Source organism: Echeneis naucrates, chromosome 24 (assembly GCF_900963305.1).
Source record: "Echeneis naucrates chromosome 24, fEcheNa1.1, whole genome shotgun sequence".
Classification (NCBI taxonomy): Eukaryota; Metazoa; Chordata; class Actinopteri; order Carangiformes; family Echeneidae; genus Echeneis; species Echeneis naucrates.
In genome coordinates, this window is record NC_042534.1 from 8,554,001 (window position 1) to 8,568,879 (window position 14,879).

The 14,879-nt window shown below is 41.7% G+C and overlaps 1 protein-coding gene across 1 annotated transcript; it reads right to left on the reverse strand.

Moving 5' to 3' along the window:
• Positions 1-6: 6 nt before the first annotated feature.
• On the reverse strand, positions 7-8,233 carry LOC115038235 (fibroleukin). The gene is made up of 9 exons (XM_029497105.1): positions 8,067-8,233; positions 4,706-4,946; positions 3,868-4,083; positions 2,777-2,896; positions 2,520-2,634; positions 2,282-2,419; positions 1,854-2,070; positions 1,559-1,754; positions 7-1,483 (listed from the first exon to the last, which is right to left on the reverse strand). Exons 1-9 carry the CDS (start codon positions 8,231-8,233, stop codon positions 1,337-1,339), a joined length of 1,557 nt encoding a protein of 518 aa, XP_029352965.1. The 3' UTR covers positions 7-1,336.
• Between the last annotated feature and the right edge of the window lie 6,646 nt (positions 8,234-14,879).

Here is a 14,879-nt window from a genome sequence, read left to right on the forward strand (position 1 = left end):
CTTTGTGTGTTTGTCTGTGCGCACGCGCATGCATTTGTGCTTGAATGAAACCTTGTCTTGTTCTTTGCATGGTTCAGAGTGTACAACACTCTATGCATTCTCTGGTTTCCTCACAGTAAAGTCCTTATTCACTCCAGCAGATTTTTGCGTAGAGATGGATAGGAATGAGAACGAGTCGGCAGCCTGTGTGAAGGGTCAAAGAGTGTGTTTGTGCAGACTTGTGTTGGAGGAAGTGAAAGAGCCCTTATGTCCCACTTTCACTTTTCGCCACCATCAGGTGCAGCTGGATGTGTGTCAGTAAGAGAGGCGTTAGAATACATCAGACTGTGCACACATTCTAGTATTTGAGACATTAGAAATTTTAATGTGCTCTATTGTGTCTTTGGCACTATTCCACTGTTTTAAAATGTATTTACTATTTTGGTAATATAAACCTTCATGCTGCATCTATAAACTTCTGCAAGACCAATTTTATTTTTCAGTCCTAAAACTTTTAACTGAAGTTTTTCTGTTGGCACATGGATGTACCGTCTGGCCAACAGCTGCAAACCTGCCAATATGCTGAAGGTCTGTGGAATCTCCTGTGTGAAATAATTTGAAAGTACGCAGCTAACACTGGCGGATGCCACAGGCTGACTGCAGTGCATCTGTACTCACTGATGAGTGCTAGATATTATTTCAGGCGGCTGCTCTGATAATCGCTTTGTACTTTATCTCCATTCACCCTAGATGAACTATGGGGCTCTATGAAATAAGGTATCTGTAGTCTTTATTGTACAGCCAATATGTACATATATGCAGTCCTCCGTCTGCTCTCTGGGTCTATACGGTAAGACAGTAGCACTTCAAGTCAATGTGTTGGGGTGTTTTGGCCTAGTACAATTCAGTGTTTTGATGTTCAGACTGATTAATAATGTTTATACATCTATATTTAAAAAGATGTACATATTTAATACATTTAAATATGAGGTTTAATGCATTTCTATTCAAATAGAATAGAAATGACAGAAGTATAGATAATAAAGTGCATGCATCCATCATTTACACAGCATCCAGTTAATGGACTCACATTTTTGGCTCAGTTGCTAATCATTGGACAAATATTAAACTAAAAAGGTAGAAAATAGACATACAAAATAAGGAAGAACATGCTTCCTGTGACTGAGTGAAAAACGTCCATGTCCCAAAAAGACCTGTGCAGCAGACAGAGATGCCCTTTCCACAGGTTGGTTGGTACTTGCCACAAAAACTGTTGACACAACTGATATTCACATCCCTCTTGAAGAGCCAATGAATTGTTCCTGTATACCAACTGTTGCCAAGGTGACAAGGTAGTTCAGGGTGACAGACGTGTCCGGAAGCTGCGCGGCCGGATCATCATGCTGACCTTTCGTAGAGAGTAATAGTCTGAGTCTCTCCAAGAATGCCAAACTATCCCGTCGGGACCCAGCGGGCCCCGGCCTTTAGGGGTGTAGGGGCCTCCCTGTGGGATCAAGAGATGGTAATCGCTCTTGTGGCTTGGAAAGTTTTAAAGGAAGGTCAGTCTGTGTACACTTACTCTGTAGTAGACGCCATTAAGGTTTGCATAGAAGCACTGGTTGTACCACCAACCACCATGGGAGATCTCAGCACAGATGTTTCCACTGTCTGGTGTACTGAATCCCTGCTTGTCGTGGTACCAGCTGAAAGAGTCCTGCACTGTTCCACTAAAGCCAGATACATGAAGACGGTACTGATGCTCCTCATCTTCCACGCTGCATGCACACACAGAGGAACAGAAGCGATAATACAAGTGATTCAGGTGGTTTTGCATGCATTTCTAAGCTCCTTAGACATTCGGGTTTGATGTTGACCTGAAGCTCTGATAGATTGCATGTTTGTGCTTGTTGCTCCAGTCTTCCAGGTTGATACGCAGACTGTACTCTCCCTGGGTGCTCAGCTCGTGTATGTGGTCGTTGCCCAGCCAGAACTCAGAATGCAGGTCTCCAAAACCCTCCCTGTAATCCCTCCAGCTGCGGTCAAAGCTCACCGAGCCGTCAACTCGCCTCTGGATCACAGTCCAGCCACCACCTGAGAGCAAAGGAAGACGAAGCATATGCCATACATCATGGACGCCCTTCTGCTCAACCAAGGACTACAGGTCAGCTACATTTAAATCTCACCAAATAAAGGGCGTGCATGCAAAAACAGACTGCAACTGTGGCCGTTCAGTTAATGTATGGTCGAAAACAAGCCATCTTTGTATACAATTGCTCAAACAAAGAACACACAGGCGACTCACCATCTGTGTCCATGTCACAGTAAACCTCCACAGGCATGTGTGCCAGCGACGGCACAACAGTGTAGAGGCCCGACCTCCTCACTCCATTATAGTAGATAGAAGCGCAGTCTGTGGGACAATTCCTCACATGCTGAATCTCTGACAGAAAAAAAGAGACAGGAAAAGCTGGAGGAGATCAACAAGGGGAATTAGGCTCCCTCTGGTGGGTGAGCATAGCATGAGTTATCTGAAAGTGTACCTGGATGGAAGGCTTCTTGAGCACTCATGAGGGGGTTGGGACGAGCAATGTTGATCAAACAGCCAGGGTTTCTTTTAACTTTACTCACCAAGAGTGTCAGATTATGGAGTTGGTTCTAAGCCCCAAAATACATAGACTGACAATCAGAAGCCACACAAACAAGTACGTTCTGAAAGTTTTTCAAACAAGCCTTTAGAAATGGCCTAAAACGTCCACTGAAAGTGAAATTTTTCTTAAGATAAAGAAACACACAGCACCTGTAAGTCCAAGATCAGAGTCCCCTGAAGGTGCACCAGGGTGGTGGCTTCAGCATAGTGCAACTCCAACTCATGAAAACGCTGCTCCAAGGAGATGTTCAAATGGTCCCTCTCTTCGCTCTGTCATAGTCCACACAGATACACACACACCCAAAATCATGCAGTTACTAAAGTCTATGCAAACTAGCATAACCTCTAACACTGATGTAAAATGTGAGGCATACAGTTCATGAACTATAAGCTATTTTGGTGAAATAAAAAGGGGTAAGTTTTGTCATGTTGCTGTACATATTAATCTTAAAGTATGCTGAATGGTAAAACAGGGTTATTTTCTGTAAAAGAAAAAAAAAAAAAGAAAAAAAAAAAAAAACACAAAACTTGAGGCATTCAGCTTTTTTGAAAGCTGGTTGCTAATAAAAATTGGCATGATTAGAAAGGGTAAGCATGTGGTCTATTCCCAGCCTGGATATGGGGGATAACACTAACTCCCAGTACCACGAACTCCTCTGGGTAGCCCTGTAGCCCTCTGCTAATATACAGCACACAAGTTCTTTCTGCTGTCGACCAGTGTGGCCGCTGACCGCTCCAGGTAGGCCTCTGTTTGTGCAGGCTCACTGCCTGAGACGCATGAGGGAACACGTGGAGGAGTAGAAGGCTAATCCAGTTAGTGAAGGTCAAGGACATGTTAGGGGGAAGCCAGCCTGATGACCAGGCACCATGTAAGAGTGTAGGTGGGTACATCAGGGGGGGAAGGAGGAAAAAAAAAAAAAAAAAAAAAAAGTAATGTTTCCCCTCTAAAGTTTAAACAGTCAGTATACCAAGCAAACTGTTCTTGAGGAGAAAGTGCAATTCAAAATAAAGACTTTGATCAAACATTTATGTCAAGAGGTGCTGAGCAGTGAAAGTCTGGCTCTAAAATGGTATATTTAATACTCACGAGCACAGAAGGTTTACTTTCTAAGTTGTGAAGTTCTGTTAAATAAGCATTCAGCTTCCAGGATGTATCCAGGCAGACTAGTGTGCCCAAAGCAGCTGAAAGGATTGTTGCTGATAGTTAACCCAGGTCTGCTAAGTCGATATGGAAATGTCACCTGCAGCTCGAGGACCTTGATGCGGTGTCTGTGGTTCCTCAGTTCCTCCTGCAGCTCAGAGATGGTCTCCTTCAGCACCACAATCTGTTCTTTCCTCTCCTCGTTCTCGTGCAGCCAGTAGGAGACTTCATCCGTGCAGCGAAACATATCCGGGCACCTCTGCTCGTCCAGCTGAGGCAGCGTGGCCATTAATCGACACATCCCATCCTCCATCACCTATATGAGGCAGCTTCTTGTTATACAGGAATAGCATATGAGGCCAAGAAAAGCATGTTCCAGGGGGGGGGGGGGGGAGAAAACATCCAAGCGTAGGCTCTAAAATCAATTAATTGTCCTGTAATATTCATCATCAGGGTCACAGTTCCAGCAGACGACCCCAAACTTCCTTTTCCCCGGACACATTGGCCAGCTCTGACTGACAAAAACCTCTGACAAAAAAAGCAATCTTTTCATGAAATAATACATCCAGTTTACAAAGCAGTTTAAAAAAATAAATAAATAAAAAAAATGGCTTTACCTCAACCCACAACAGCGTGAAACTATTTTAATTTAAATGTTTGAGTCCCAAAGAGCTTGAAATCATACATACTAATATAACAGTTACTTTTTAGTCACACTATGAAAAATATTCTGATTGCTTCTTCTGCCACTTCTGCATTGCATTTTTAAATGTATATAACCAGCACAGCATTACATTCAATGGAAATAAAACTATCTTCATTTCCACTAAGTGGGTTGCTGTTTTGCAGAGTTGACAGCTTTGGAGTGAAAGGAGGAAAGTGAGGAGAGTAATAATTTTTTTTTTTTTTGTATCATCTGTCTTCTTCTTAATATTCACCTGGTTGGTGTACTCCCCACACTGGGAACCCCCACCGATGCGCTGAGTGCTACTGTTCAGGTTGTCTGCTTTGGCCTCTGGGAGCAACACGATCAGGATACAGAGGGCAGAGCACACGCCCCAGCTGGGGGGGTTGGGTGAGGACAGGAGAGACATTGTCGCCATCCGGTTAGTCTGTCCCTGCCTTGTATTTGAGCGAGGCAATGGGATTGTGGTATGTATCAGGCTCTGCTGGCACTCCCTATAGGATGAACAACAAAATATGTGACTGACTCTCATCGAGCACTGTCTAGGCCAAAGTTATCAAGAAAACTGTCTTCGTTCTATCTGTCAAAAGTCTCTTTGTGTTTGTCTCAGTATGACTCATGAGATATGAATCAGGAAAGTGAGCTGAATTAAGAGGAAGGTGATCCCCTCAGTCTATCACATCACTGTTTGTCTTCAGGTCGCTCAGTGAACACACACACATGCAGGTGAGTTAAATTAGACATCAGGTGATCGTCCTCACTGGTGTCTAACTCTCCAAATCTGGTTCTGGAGTTGCCACTGTCCCTCAAGTTTTAGATGTTTCCTGCTCCAACACACCTTTCATTCAAATGAGTGACTCCTGATCAGACTTCAGCAGACTTTGATGCCGAGCTGATCATTTGAATCAGGTGTGTTGGAGCAGGAAACATCTAAAACATGGGGGACAGTGGCCCTCCAGGACCGGAGCTGGACACCTCTGCTCTGAATAGTCCTCAATGAACACATGAAGAGAATGAACGAAGATAACATGAAATAAACATGATTACAGTGCATCCATTGCACATGTGGAAATAATGTTGTACTCACCCTGGTTGCAGACCATCTCCAGCCCCGTTCCTGGCCCATTTCAGGCTGAGAGGTTCTCTCCATTTTCCTCTGCCCCACCTCTATATCGTTTTCTGAATTGCTTTGTCTCTCACTCGGTGAGCCTCGTGCTCATCCCCGTCTCTTAGTCCCATAATCCACTTCTAAGAGGATTCACCGTAACTGAGGCACAGAAAGAGGCAGACAAATAAGGAAGTGGAAATGAAATTAAACACAGACAAAGGAGTCAAGGCTGGAAAAAAAAAAAAGTAACGTCCCTGTTTGCTTTGATAAACCTAACTGTGCTGTTTGGCTGTCTTTCTGCATCACATCAAAAGCTGCCGATTTTAAAAGTAAATCAGAAGGATCTATGGAGTCTCTTGATCGCTGGAGAAAGCGAAGAAGCTATATTACATTCATCAGCACATATAGTCAATAACAGGCACAGTAATCCTGCTCAAAGTGGGAATGAAGGTCGATTTGAGTGGGAGCATCAGGGGTGTTGATCCAATTACATTAACCAAGCCGCTCTTTCCACCTTTCCACCCCTACCTATGGCTCAGAAATTCAGTTGCTCATGGCAGCTTTGTTTCATGGCCGTCTGTGCAATCAAAACTTAACGCCTCCCGAACCAGCTCTATATATTGTGACAGGACAACATTGATTTGCAACACTAAAGTGTCTCTTTCACGCTGCACTTCCTTCACCTTTCGCACTTTTCAGTGAGTCCGACTGTTAAACAGACGCAGGATTCAGCACCTGAAAAGGCCACAGAGCAGCATTTACCTACTGCAAACGTAACACTGTGTAGAAACTTACAGAAGCATTCAGGGACCCAAAATTTCCTCAATTGAATGTTTTGCTTTGGACATCATGTTTTAACTGTGCACACTGAAGCCACATGGTGGCACTATGGCATAACTTACTGTATTAACCTGCTGGTCTTGACTGTGTTGATATAGTGGATTCTTAGTGAAGGAAATGTCTTTACTCAGCAGTTTTCATCCTCAAAATGCTGACACCCTTCCTGCATTTGTGTTGATACAGTTTTCAGTTCATAAAGCTACTCAGGCCTTTCGTTCGAAGACGCATGTACTCAGTTGATATACAGAGATAGATTCAAATATATAAGCCACATATGAATTTATGTTTAAAAAATGATTACCTTTGGCGCTGTAGTTTCTCTGCCACAAAAAAAAAAAAAAAACAGTAACACAAAGTTTACTGCTCAGGGGTCAAGAGAAGCTGATGGGGAGGTTTTACAGATTGGAGTGTAAAAGCAAACTTGAAATGTCTTGTCATGTCAGTGACAAGATTGTGAAACATTTCATTTAAATTTAAATACAGTGATATTTAATAGGCTGACTGTACACAACCATTTTCTGTGGAGAGTTCTGGTTTTTGGTGGCAAAAAGTGTCCCCAGTGGTATCCCAGTTTTTAACCACAAATTAAAAACTATCGCAGTCTCTGCTGGATTCTGCTCACCTGAACTCACTCATCAGGACTATTCCCTTCAGCTGCTGCACTCAGCTGGTCCTGATCACCAATCAGGTCGGTATATACAGCTCTCCTGCCCACTCGCTCTTTTCCAGATGGTTCTAAGCCCTCATGTGAGATTTTCCAGCACTTTTCACTGGCCTGATTGCCCATTACTGACCATGCCTCCCTCTGATCAATCTGATCCTGCCAGCCTGGTTAGAGCCCCGCAGTCAGCACCTGTCAGTGGCATCCAGCTTTTGGGTCTAAACTCACAAAACTCTCACAAAAGGGAAAAAAACAACAACAAAAAAAAAAACTAGCTGCACTTGTTTTAGAACAACAGAAGGGGCTGGCATTGGCTATGATCGAAAAGAAGCTAAAACCATTAAGATTTTTCTTTGTCCTGTCATGGGGTAGAGGAAAAGTCAGCTGATCACATCATTTATGAACGAAAACATACCTAAAGCTTAAACTTGAAGAATTGGATTCATTTGGGAAGATGATGTGTCCTGACTGGTTGCCATTTTGCTAGCTTCCATGTTTATGATATCAGTAAATCTTTAGTAAAAAACTGTTTTTGTAAAATGAACAGTTGAATTGTATTTTGCTTCGCTGCTGTGCACAAGCTTTAAACTGCCGCCAGAGACCAGACTGGATAGATTGCCATGATGATACCAAACAAAACGCTAAGGCAGATGGATATTGAACAGTTTGGCTGTATGGAGGAGAGGTGGTGATGTTTCAGAAAGACGTTGGAGGGGGGAGTGAATTCTGTAGGAGGTGTGACTATTTATGTTGGGAACACATTGCCTGAGTGGAACAACGTCAGGAGTAAATAAATACATAGATTTAGATGATTTTGATAGAATGTAAGCTTATGAGTTTCTGCATGAGAGGGAGAAGGGAAATGTCTAATTCCCAGAAAATATCACCACTTATCTCTCAAATGCACATTAGTTTTAAACTTAAAAATGAGTGAGGCAACATAATGACTGAACAGCATGAGGGAGGAAGAGGCTGTCTTCATCATCTATGTAGGCTCCTTCCCACCATTCATGATCATGAGCTCCACCCCAGCATCCACCTGGAGGCTCTGACTTCCTGACGGTGAAGCTGTTGCCACTCACACTGCCCACACTCCCTGCTGTGCTGGGCTTGGTGTTTTCTTGAGGGGGAGTGACAACAGCCGAGGCGCCAAACACAATCACACTTTGCATGAAATGTTATTGAACACCTACCTACAACTAAAGTAATGAATGAACAGACACGCCTATATATATATATATATATATATAACGCTTTTCCCTCGAAGAACAAGCTTCTTTCCTTTTAGGGACATGAAATGAATCAAGGTTCATCAGGGCAGTTTCAGTTGCTCTGAACTGCCGTTGTCAAACAACAGCATCAGGCTTCAGAGCTGTAGCTTAGAGGCTGACATTTTCTTGAGTGAAGCCATGTAATGAATTCCTAATTAGCAATAGAAAAAGGTGTTTTTGTCAGAGCGGAAAACTCAGAGCCGAGACGAGCAGAGACGCTATACTGGACAGATTGCTTTTAGCCTCGGATGACCAGATGAATTCTTCAAGTCGCATGAATTATTTCCAAATGCTACCATCGCTCTGACCTGTACATTTTACTTTCCAGAGAGATTTTTGAATGCAATAAGAAACTCAGTATGCATCACCTGTCTGAGCCATGCTCTGACTGGGTGTTCATCTGGACCACATGTTATTGCACCAGACAAGGCCTTTCAACTGCAATATATTTTAGGAGGCACTGGATTTCATCACAGCACTACACATGCTGCCATGTTTATCAACATTATTTATCAAACTTATTAGTAATTGCTACCATTATTGCAGCAACACACCTAGGAGCACTTTGGATTCACCGGTTAACCTGGACATATCTTTGGGCTGGGGGAGGACGTGTTCAATATCCCCTTGAAGTGCTGTTTCTTTTGCTTTTGTTCTTTTAAGGGCAAGTTACTGAAAAAAAAAAAAAAAAGTTTTCTGGTTTATTTTGAAGAGGTCCTTCAGAAAGAATTATAGAATTGCAATTCAATTTTTTTAAGATGAGGCAACTGAAAATGGATATTTAAAACATTTTTATGGATTTAATTTTGAGCGTCTCTCGCAGCTCTGCTACCTGTTAACAAGCTCCTTTTTGAACTTCCTGGTCAGAAAATTGTACCTGCCTACGCTCTGGTTCAGTTCAGTCTACTTGAGGATGCACTGGTACGAATTGATCAGCTGTTCCTCAATGTGAACTTCAAGGCTCTCAAAGAAAAATCAGTTTCCGTCTGTTCTTTCCTCTTCTGCGTGTACTCCTGGCCTATCTTTATGGCCTCGAGAGCCTTTTCCAACTCTTTGATGTTTGTTTGGCTGTGCACAGCCCCTCTCCCCAGCCACTTCCTGCAGGCTTCAAAACTGAAGCCTCAGTCCTGTCCATATTTGAAGTTAATTACATTAGAGGCATAATGCATTAATTATGGAGACTAAATGCATGAAACAATAATTTTCCTAAAAAATATTCATGAAATCATAAAACCTCAATTCAATGTTTTAAGATTTTTTTTTTTTAGACTGAGCAGTTTTATAGGACTTACCTTCCAAGTCATAATGGAAATAAACTATTCAGAATGGCTTTTTCAACAGTTGTCTGCAGCAGTTCCCAGGGGATAAAAACTGTCAGAAATCCACTGCAGACATTTATTGGCTTCTGGAAAAAAAAATCTTCAATATATACCAAAGATGATATTTTTCCAACTGCCCTTAAAAGTGACACCTGCTAAGGTAATTTAAATGTTACAGTTCATCCATGATATTCTTTTCACCACCTTATTCTCCCCCAGCGCCTCTCTGAATGATTCACAAGAGGACTTGATGGCTTCTTTTCTTTGCAAAAGGTACTGATTAGAATCGCAGTCCATTTCAGAAACAGCACCTGCTCTCTTTCACCCTGTAAGAGGTCTGTGCTGCCTCATCAAGCATTTTGCTGCCTCGCCTGAGGAGAAAGTGAACACACTTTTTACACACTGCAGCCTGGTGGAATATGATTAGAAAGCAATAATACAAAGCTTATTTATAAGGAATGCACTAAGCACTGATCTCATTTTGAGCATGGGTCAGTTTGGGAGTCTATGATGATGATGATGTCATAAAATAAAATTCCAAAGGAGCCCCAAATTTTAGGGCAACACACGAAACGCTGCTGAAATAGTTTTACTCAAACATAAGAATACTCAATATGGTGAAAAGAGGAAAATGGGATCACAATATTTAGAAGCATGCAACCTCTGGGGAACCATGAATGTCTGAAAGTTGTGCCATCTTCTTCTCTAATTCTTAGAAATTGGTCATTTTTAGACCGCAGCTACTTTCAGCTCTCCGTGTAAAATTTGATGAAGGTGACTGATTAAATCAGAGTTATTTTTGGCCCTACTTCATGCCTCTGTGTCTGTCTACATACCCTCTGGCAGGCTAAAGCGCGGGGAAACTCGAAGATCGAACACAAAAGCAACACCACACACACAAACAAATGTTAAGGTTATATAAGACCTAAGCAGTGGCAAAACTGGTGAGTCACAACACATCAGTGACCTGTAAAATGCTGAACTCGGGTTACTCACATTGTTTTGCTTGGCTCAAAAAAATTTTGGGACTTCCACTGTCTTCAAACTGTATCAACCTGCACTTTGTAACACATACTGTACTTGACAATCTTCCCCACAGCATGCGGCCACTCTCTGCTATAATAAAGTGCTGAATTCATGTTTTATGAATGTGGAGACTCTTTTTATCAACCCCGCTAATGACGTAAAACATGACTGCGGTTTTCAGTCAATTGTATTGTCTCCACTGACTCTTTCGGTGCCAATGCAATGTCTTTCTCCGGCTTTTCTCCTGACTTCCATGTTTCTCTCCACTCTGTAGCGATCAAAGTGACCTGACTGACCCTGTTTTGTGTTTCTGTTTGGTTATTTGACTGAAACCACTTAGTCACATTTGTTGTGCTTTGTCCACTTCTTGTCCTGGTGCTTGGCCATGTCAGTGTTCACAGTTGCAGAGTTTTATGGAATCAAGTGTGTAGTAATTATCTGTATAGTGTCTCACATTGAATGAGCTGCAGCAGTGTACTTCCTGTTGCCTCTAAACAGTTTCACATCTTTCTAATTGACATGAGATTGTAGATGGCTTGAAACCTTGTATTGGATATTCTGACATGAACATGGGACATGAAGTTTAAACATGCATTTGTAGGGTTTAGTGCATTCTGAGGATGTTTCACACACAGGCCACAGCAGTAAAGAGAATAAAGACAGATATAGATTAATGAAAGAGGATTGTGGAATAATGGGATAAAAGATGAGGATAAGTTAGATTCTTCAGCTAGTTAGTGAGCCAGTGTCACTTTGTGGTGGGATGATGGCTTGAACCAGTGGAATTAAAACTTTATATACTAAGGAGTTGCTTCTTAATATGCTTGATTAATAGATCCCTGCTCTGACCTCCTGAGCCAAAGAGGAGAGGAACATTTACTACTTAAACACTTTTGGTGCTTGCAAGTATGAAATTTGGCAGCAAAAGTTTCCCCATCCCTTTCTGAAGGCTTGAGTCTCAACAACAAAGAAAACTACCTGGTCCACTTTTATTGTAATCCAAAAATGAATCGGTGCTCAGTGAAATCGCTGGTGGCTGTAGGATCATATTTCACACAGCTGAAGCCTCCACCATCCAGCTTGGCCACAGATCATCGCTGCACGTCATTCCGCTTTTTCTTTCTCACCTATTTTTGCTCTAACTAGCAAACAACAGGAAAGTGATTCATTGTTACGCTCCAGCTAAAAACAGAACTGAGTTACAGACTAGCAAATGTTTTGGAAAGCAACTAGTACTATGAGTTTATAAATGCAACACATTACATTTTGCCTGACATGACCTAGTAACTATGGAAACAACACCACACAGTAATTTGTGGAAAGAGTCTCCTTCATAAAATGAAGGCGTTAAAAACCAACAAACAAAAAAAACAAAAACAAAAAAACAACAGCAACAACAAAACATACAACCAGAGACGAAGAGTGGATGTTTGCTCAGCTGATGCTGCCGCCTCTGCTTTCGTGACTGACAGACAGTGAATGTTGAATTTTCAAAGCATCACACCATCCTCCCACTCTCGCCCTAACTTGGAGCTTTCTGCCCACTTTGTCTTCTAATCACAGTCGCATGCTTAATTTTTTCCATTTGTGTAATGATAATGACACAAGGACTGTGTTGGTGTGCGTGTGTGCATGAATGTGTTTTTGCCTCTCTGCAGCCTGCCAATCTGCAATTAGGAGTCAGCCTCTAGGGCTATTTACAGGTTTCAGAAGGCATCCCCGTTCCTAGCAACAGAAGACTAATTACAGAGCTTAAAAGCAGGGAATCCTATAAATGACTCATTGTTCATTATAACTTAATCTTTTAGGGCAAATTTAGAAAGTGAAATCATATTTGCATTAAAGCCATAACCTGCGATCCAGAACTGATGATTCATCGTGGTAAACAATGGAAAAAAAAAAAAAAAAATCCAACAGGAGGTTTTAGCAATTCTCTTTGAGAATACAAAATCAAATCTGCCAATGCACTTTAGGGTAGCAGCGATTACAGCTAAATGTCAACATCAAAATTCTACCCTGCTCACATTAACAAAGCTTAAATACAATCTTCACTGCTGCAGCCATGTTAGGTCTGGGACCAAGCACAGCACCTTTAATATTTTAATCCCTTAAATTCAGAATGAAGTGGGTTTGCTCGAATCTGTGAATTTTAGTTCAGATATTAATTCTGTCTCAGTCAAAAACATTAAATCTAAATTGTTCTCAATTGCTCTAATATATCTAAAGTCAGAGTTTGGCCTGGGTCACATCCTTCTGCTCAATGAGAGAGATCGACATTATTTTTCATACTTTATTCATGGAGTTAAACATCTGGTACTTTGGACTACTTCTGGGTAAAGTTAAGTCTTGTTAAGGGTGTTTGTGAGCATGTACAATTACTTTCTCCAGTTGAAGCCTGAAACGCGACACCCAGTCAATAATAGACGTTAAGAGGGAAAATACGAACCCATTTCACACATGCACTTAATAAATAAAAGGCTTTGATTGAGGGTCTAATCCAGCAGTCATTTCACATATCTGTTTTAAATATGCAGAAAGGCAGACACAGAGACCGATGTAGATAATTAGCACGGGAAGTGGCGAGCCAGAGCAAAGAGGGAAAGGTCCAACCATTTGATGAAGTAGCTGTTTATTTCTGTAAACTGCGCAAACTGGCCCATTCAAGCAGATAATACTCGTTTGAGCTGTGGAGGAGACTCAGATCTGCTGGGAGCTGCTACATCCATGACAGTTTTAGTGCGTGGGAGTGTTCTTACAGTACACTTCAGGCTTCTTATCTCTGTGTGCATCTACCAAAAATGGCAACCTGTAAAAAAAAAGATTATTGAGATTAAAAATATTATTTTATTTCATGTTAGCTAGATGTAATATGTGATAACAGTTAATGTGCTGCTGTATTATCAATCAGAAGTGTAAGTCATTGGGGGTTGATATGCTTCTCTGTCACAACAAAAAATGCAAGCCTGATCAGGGCTGAGCCGAAATTGTTAAGGAAAACCATTTCAAATGATGATTATGCAAAAATGTTGCCATAGAATTAAGCTTTTATCCAAAGCAACTTACAACAGCCGGGCATCAGTAAAGTTTCTGTGCAGTAGAAGGCCTTAGTCTATTTATCAAGTACCACATTTACAGAATAAGTGCAGGAGATAATATAAAAAAAGTGCAACAAAAGTGCACGGTGCCAGTTAGACGTGTGCGTTTTAGTAGAGGAGATGCTCTCCAAAGAGATTTCAAGAGATTTCTGAAGACAGAAAGGTTCATCCACACTTTGATAGGATCTTGTTCCAACATAAGGGGTGCAGTCCCAGAAGTCATTCAATCACTTAATGCTTCAGCAGGTATTTGGAAAGGTTTAACTTCCATTATGGGGAATGTCTGCGCAGCAGGGAGAACGAGAGGGAGCAAAGGTCACCGAGGAGATAAGGATTCACCTCATTTGTATTTTCTCAGTCACTTTTTGACTCTGTCTCCTTTCTCGTCTGAAAGCCCACGACTTGTGCTCCTGCTTACAGGAAAGAGCCAAAGGTAAAGAAAACTGCTTTCTTCAATTTAATTACGAATCATTTTTGAGTCAGATGAGAAGGGTAATTTGATTTCCCTGAATTCTGGGGTCATTCTTCAGAACAAACACTGGAGCCTCCACTTGGGGTAAAATCTTCCTCTCTCTGCAGAATAAGACTTGGCTGGCATGTGTTGAACAAACAGAAGCTTTTAAGTATCAATATCTTTGTTTTTGCAGTGGAAGTGGCCACAATGACCGCAATGTGTGTGTGTTTCAGTTTTGGCATAATACGCTCTTGAAACCAATTTTCAGAAGGTGAGTTAGGCTGTGTTTTCTATTATCCTTCCACTGACATCTTCTTATTTGAGGCTGATTACGTTATTATAGGTTAATGCACACCAGTGTGCCGAAACCAGATAATTCCTGCTCTTGTTGCCTCATCAGTGGATGAGAAATTACGTCACTGAGAGGGGTAGCTTCCAGCTTCCAACTGTTCACAAATAACCTGAGAGGCCAATTCAACACATTTTTGAATTACAGATCAGTTTGATACATTCTCCATCATCAGCAATATGGATATTCAAGGTCATACGTTCAAAATATATCACCAGATAATCTGAGCCCACAGATCTGGATGGAGGAATGATGGCAGTTGAGGTTTGTACAGGGACAGTCGAGGTGATTGATGACCCTTTTT

Coding starts and splice junctions, on each gene's coding strand:
- LOC115038235 (XM_029497105.1), bottom strand. CDS start 8,233: ATGCAAAGTGTGATTGTGTTTGGCGCCTCGGCTGTTGTCACTCCCCCT. Junction 4,947..8,066: donor GGAGCTCATGATCATGAATG/GTGGGAAGGAGC, acceptor TTCATCCTATAG/GGAGTGCCAGCAGAGCCTGA. Junction 2,635..2,776: donor CTCTGATCTTGGACTTACAG/GTGCTGTGTGTT, acceptor TTTGGGGCTTAG/AACCAACTCCATAATCTGAC.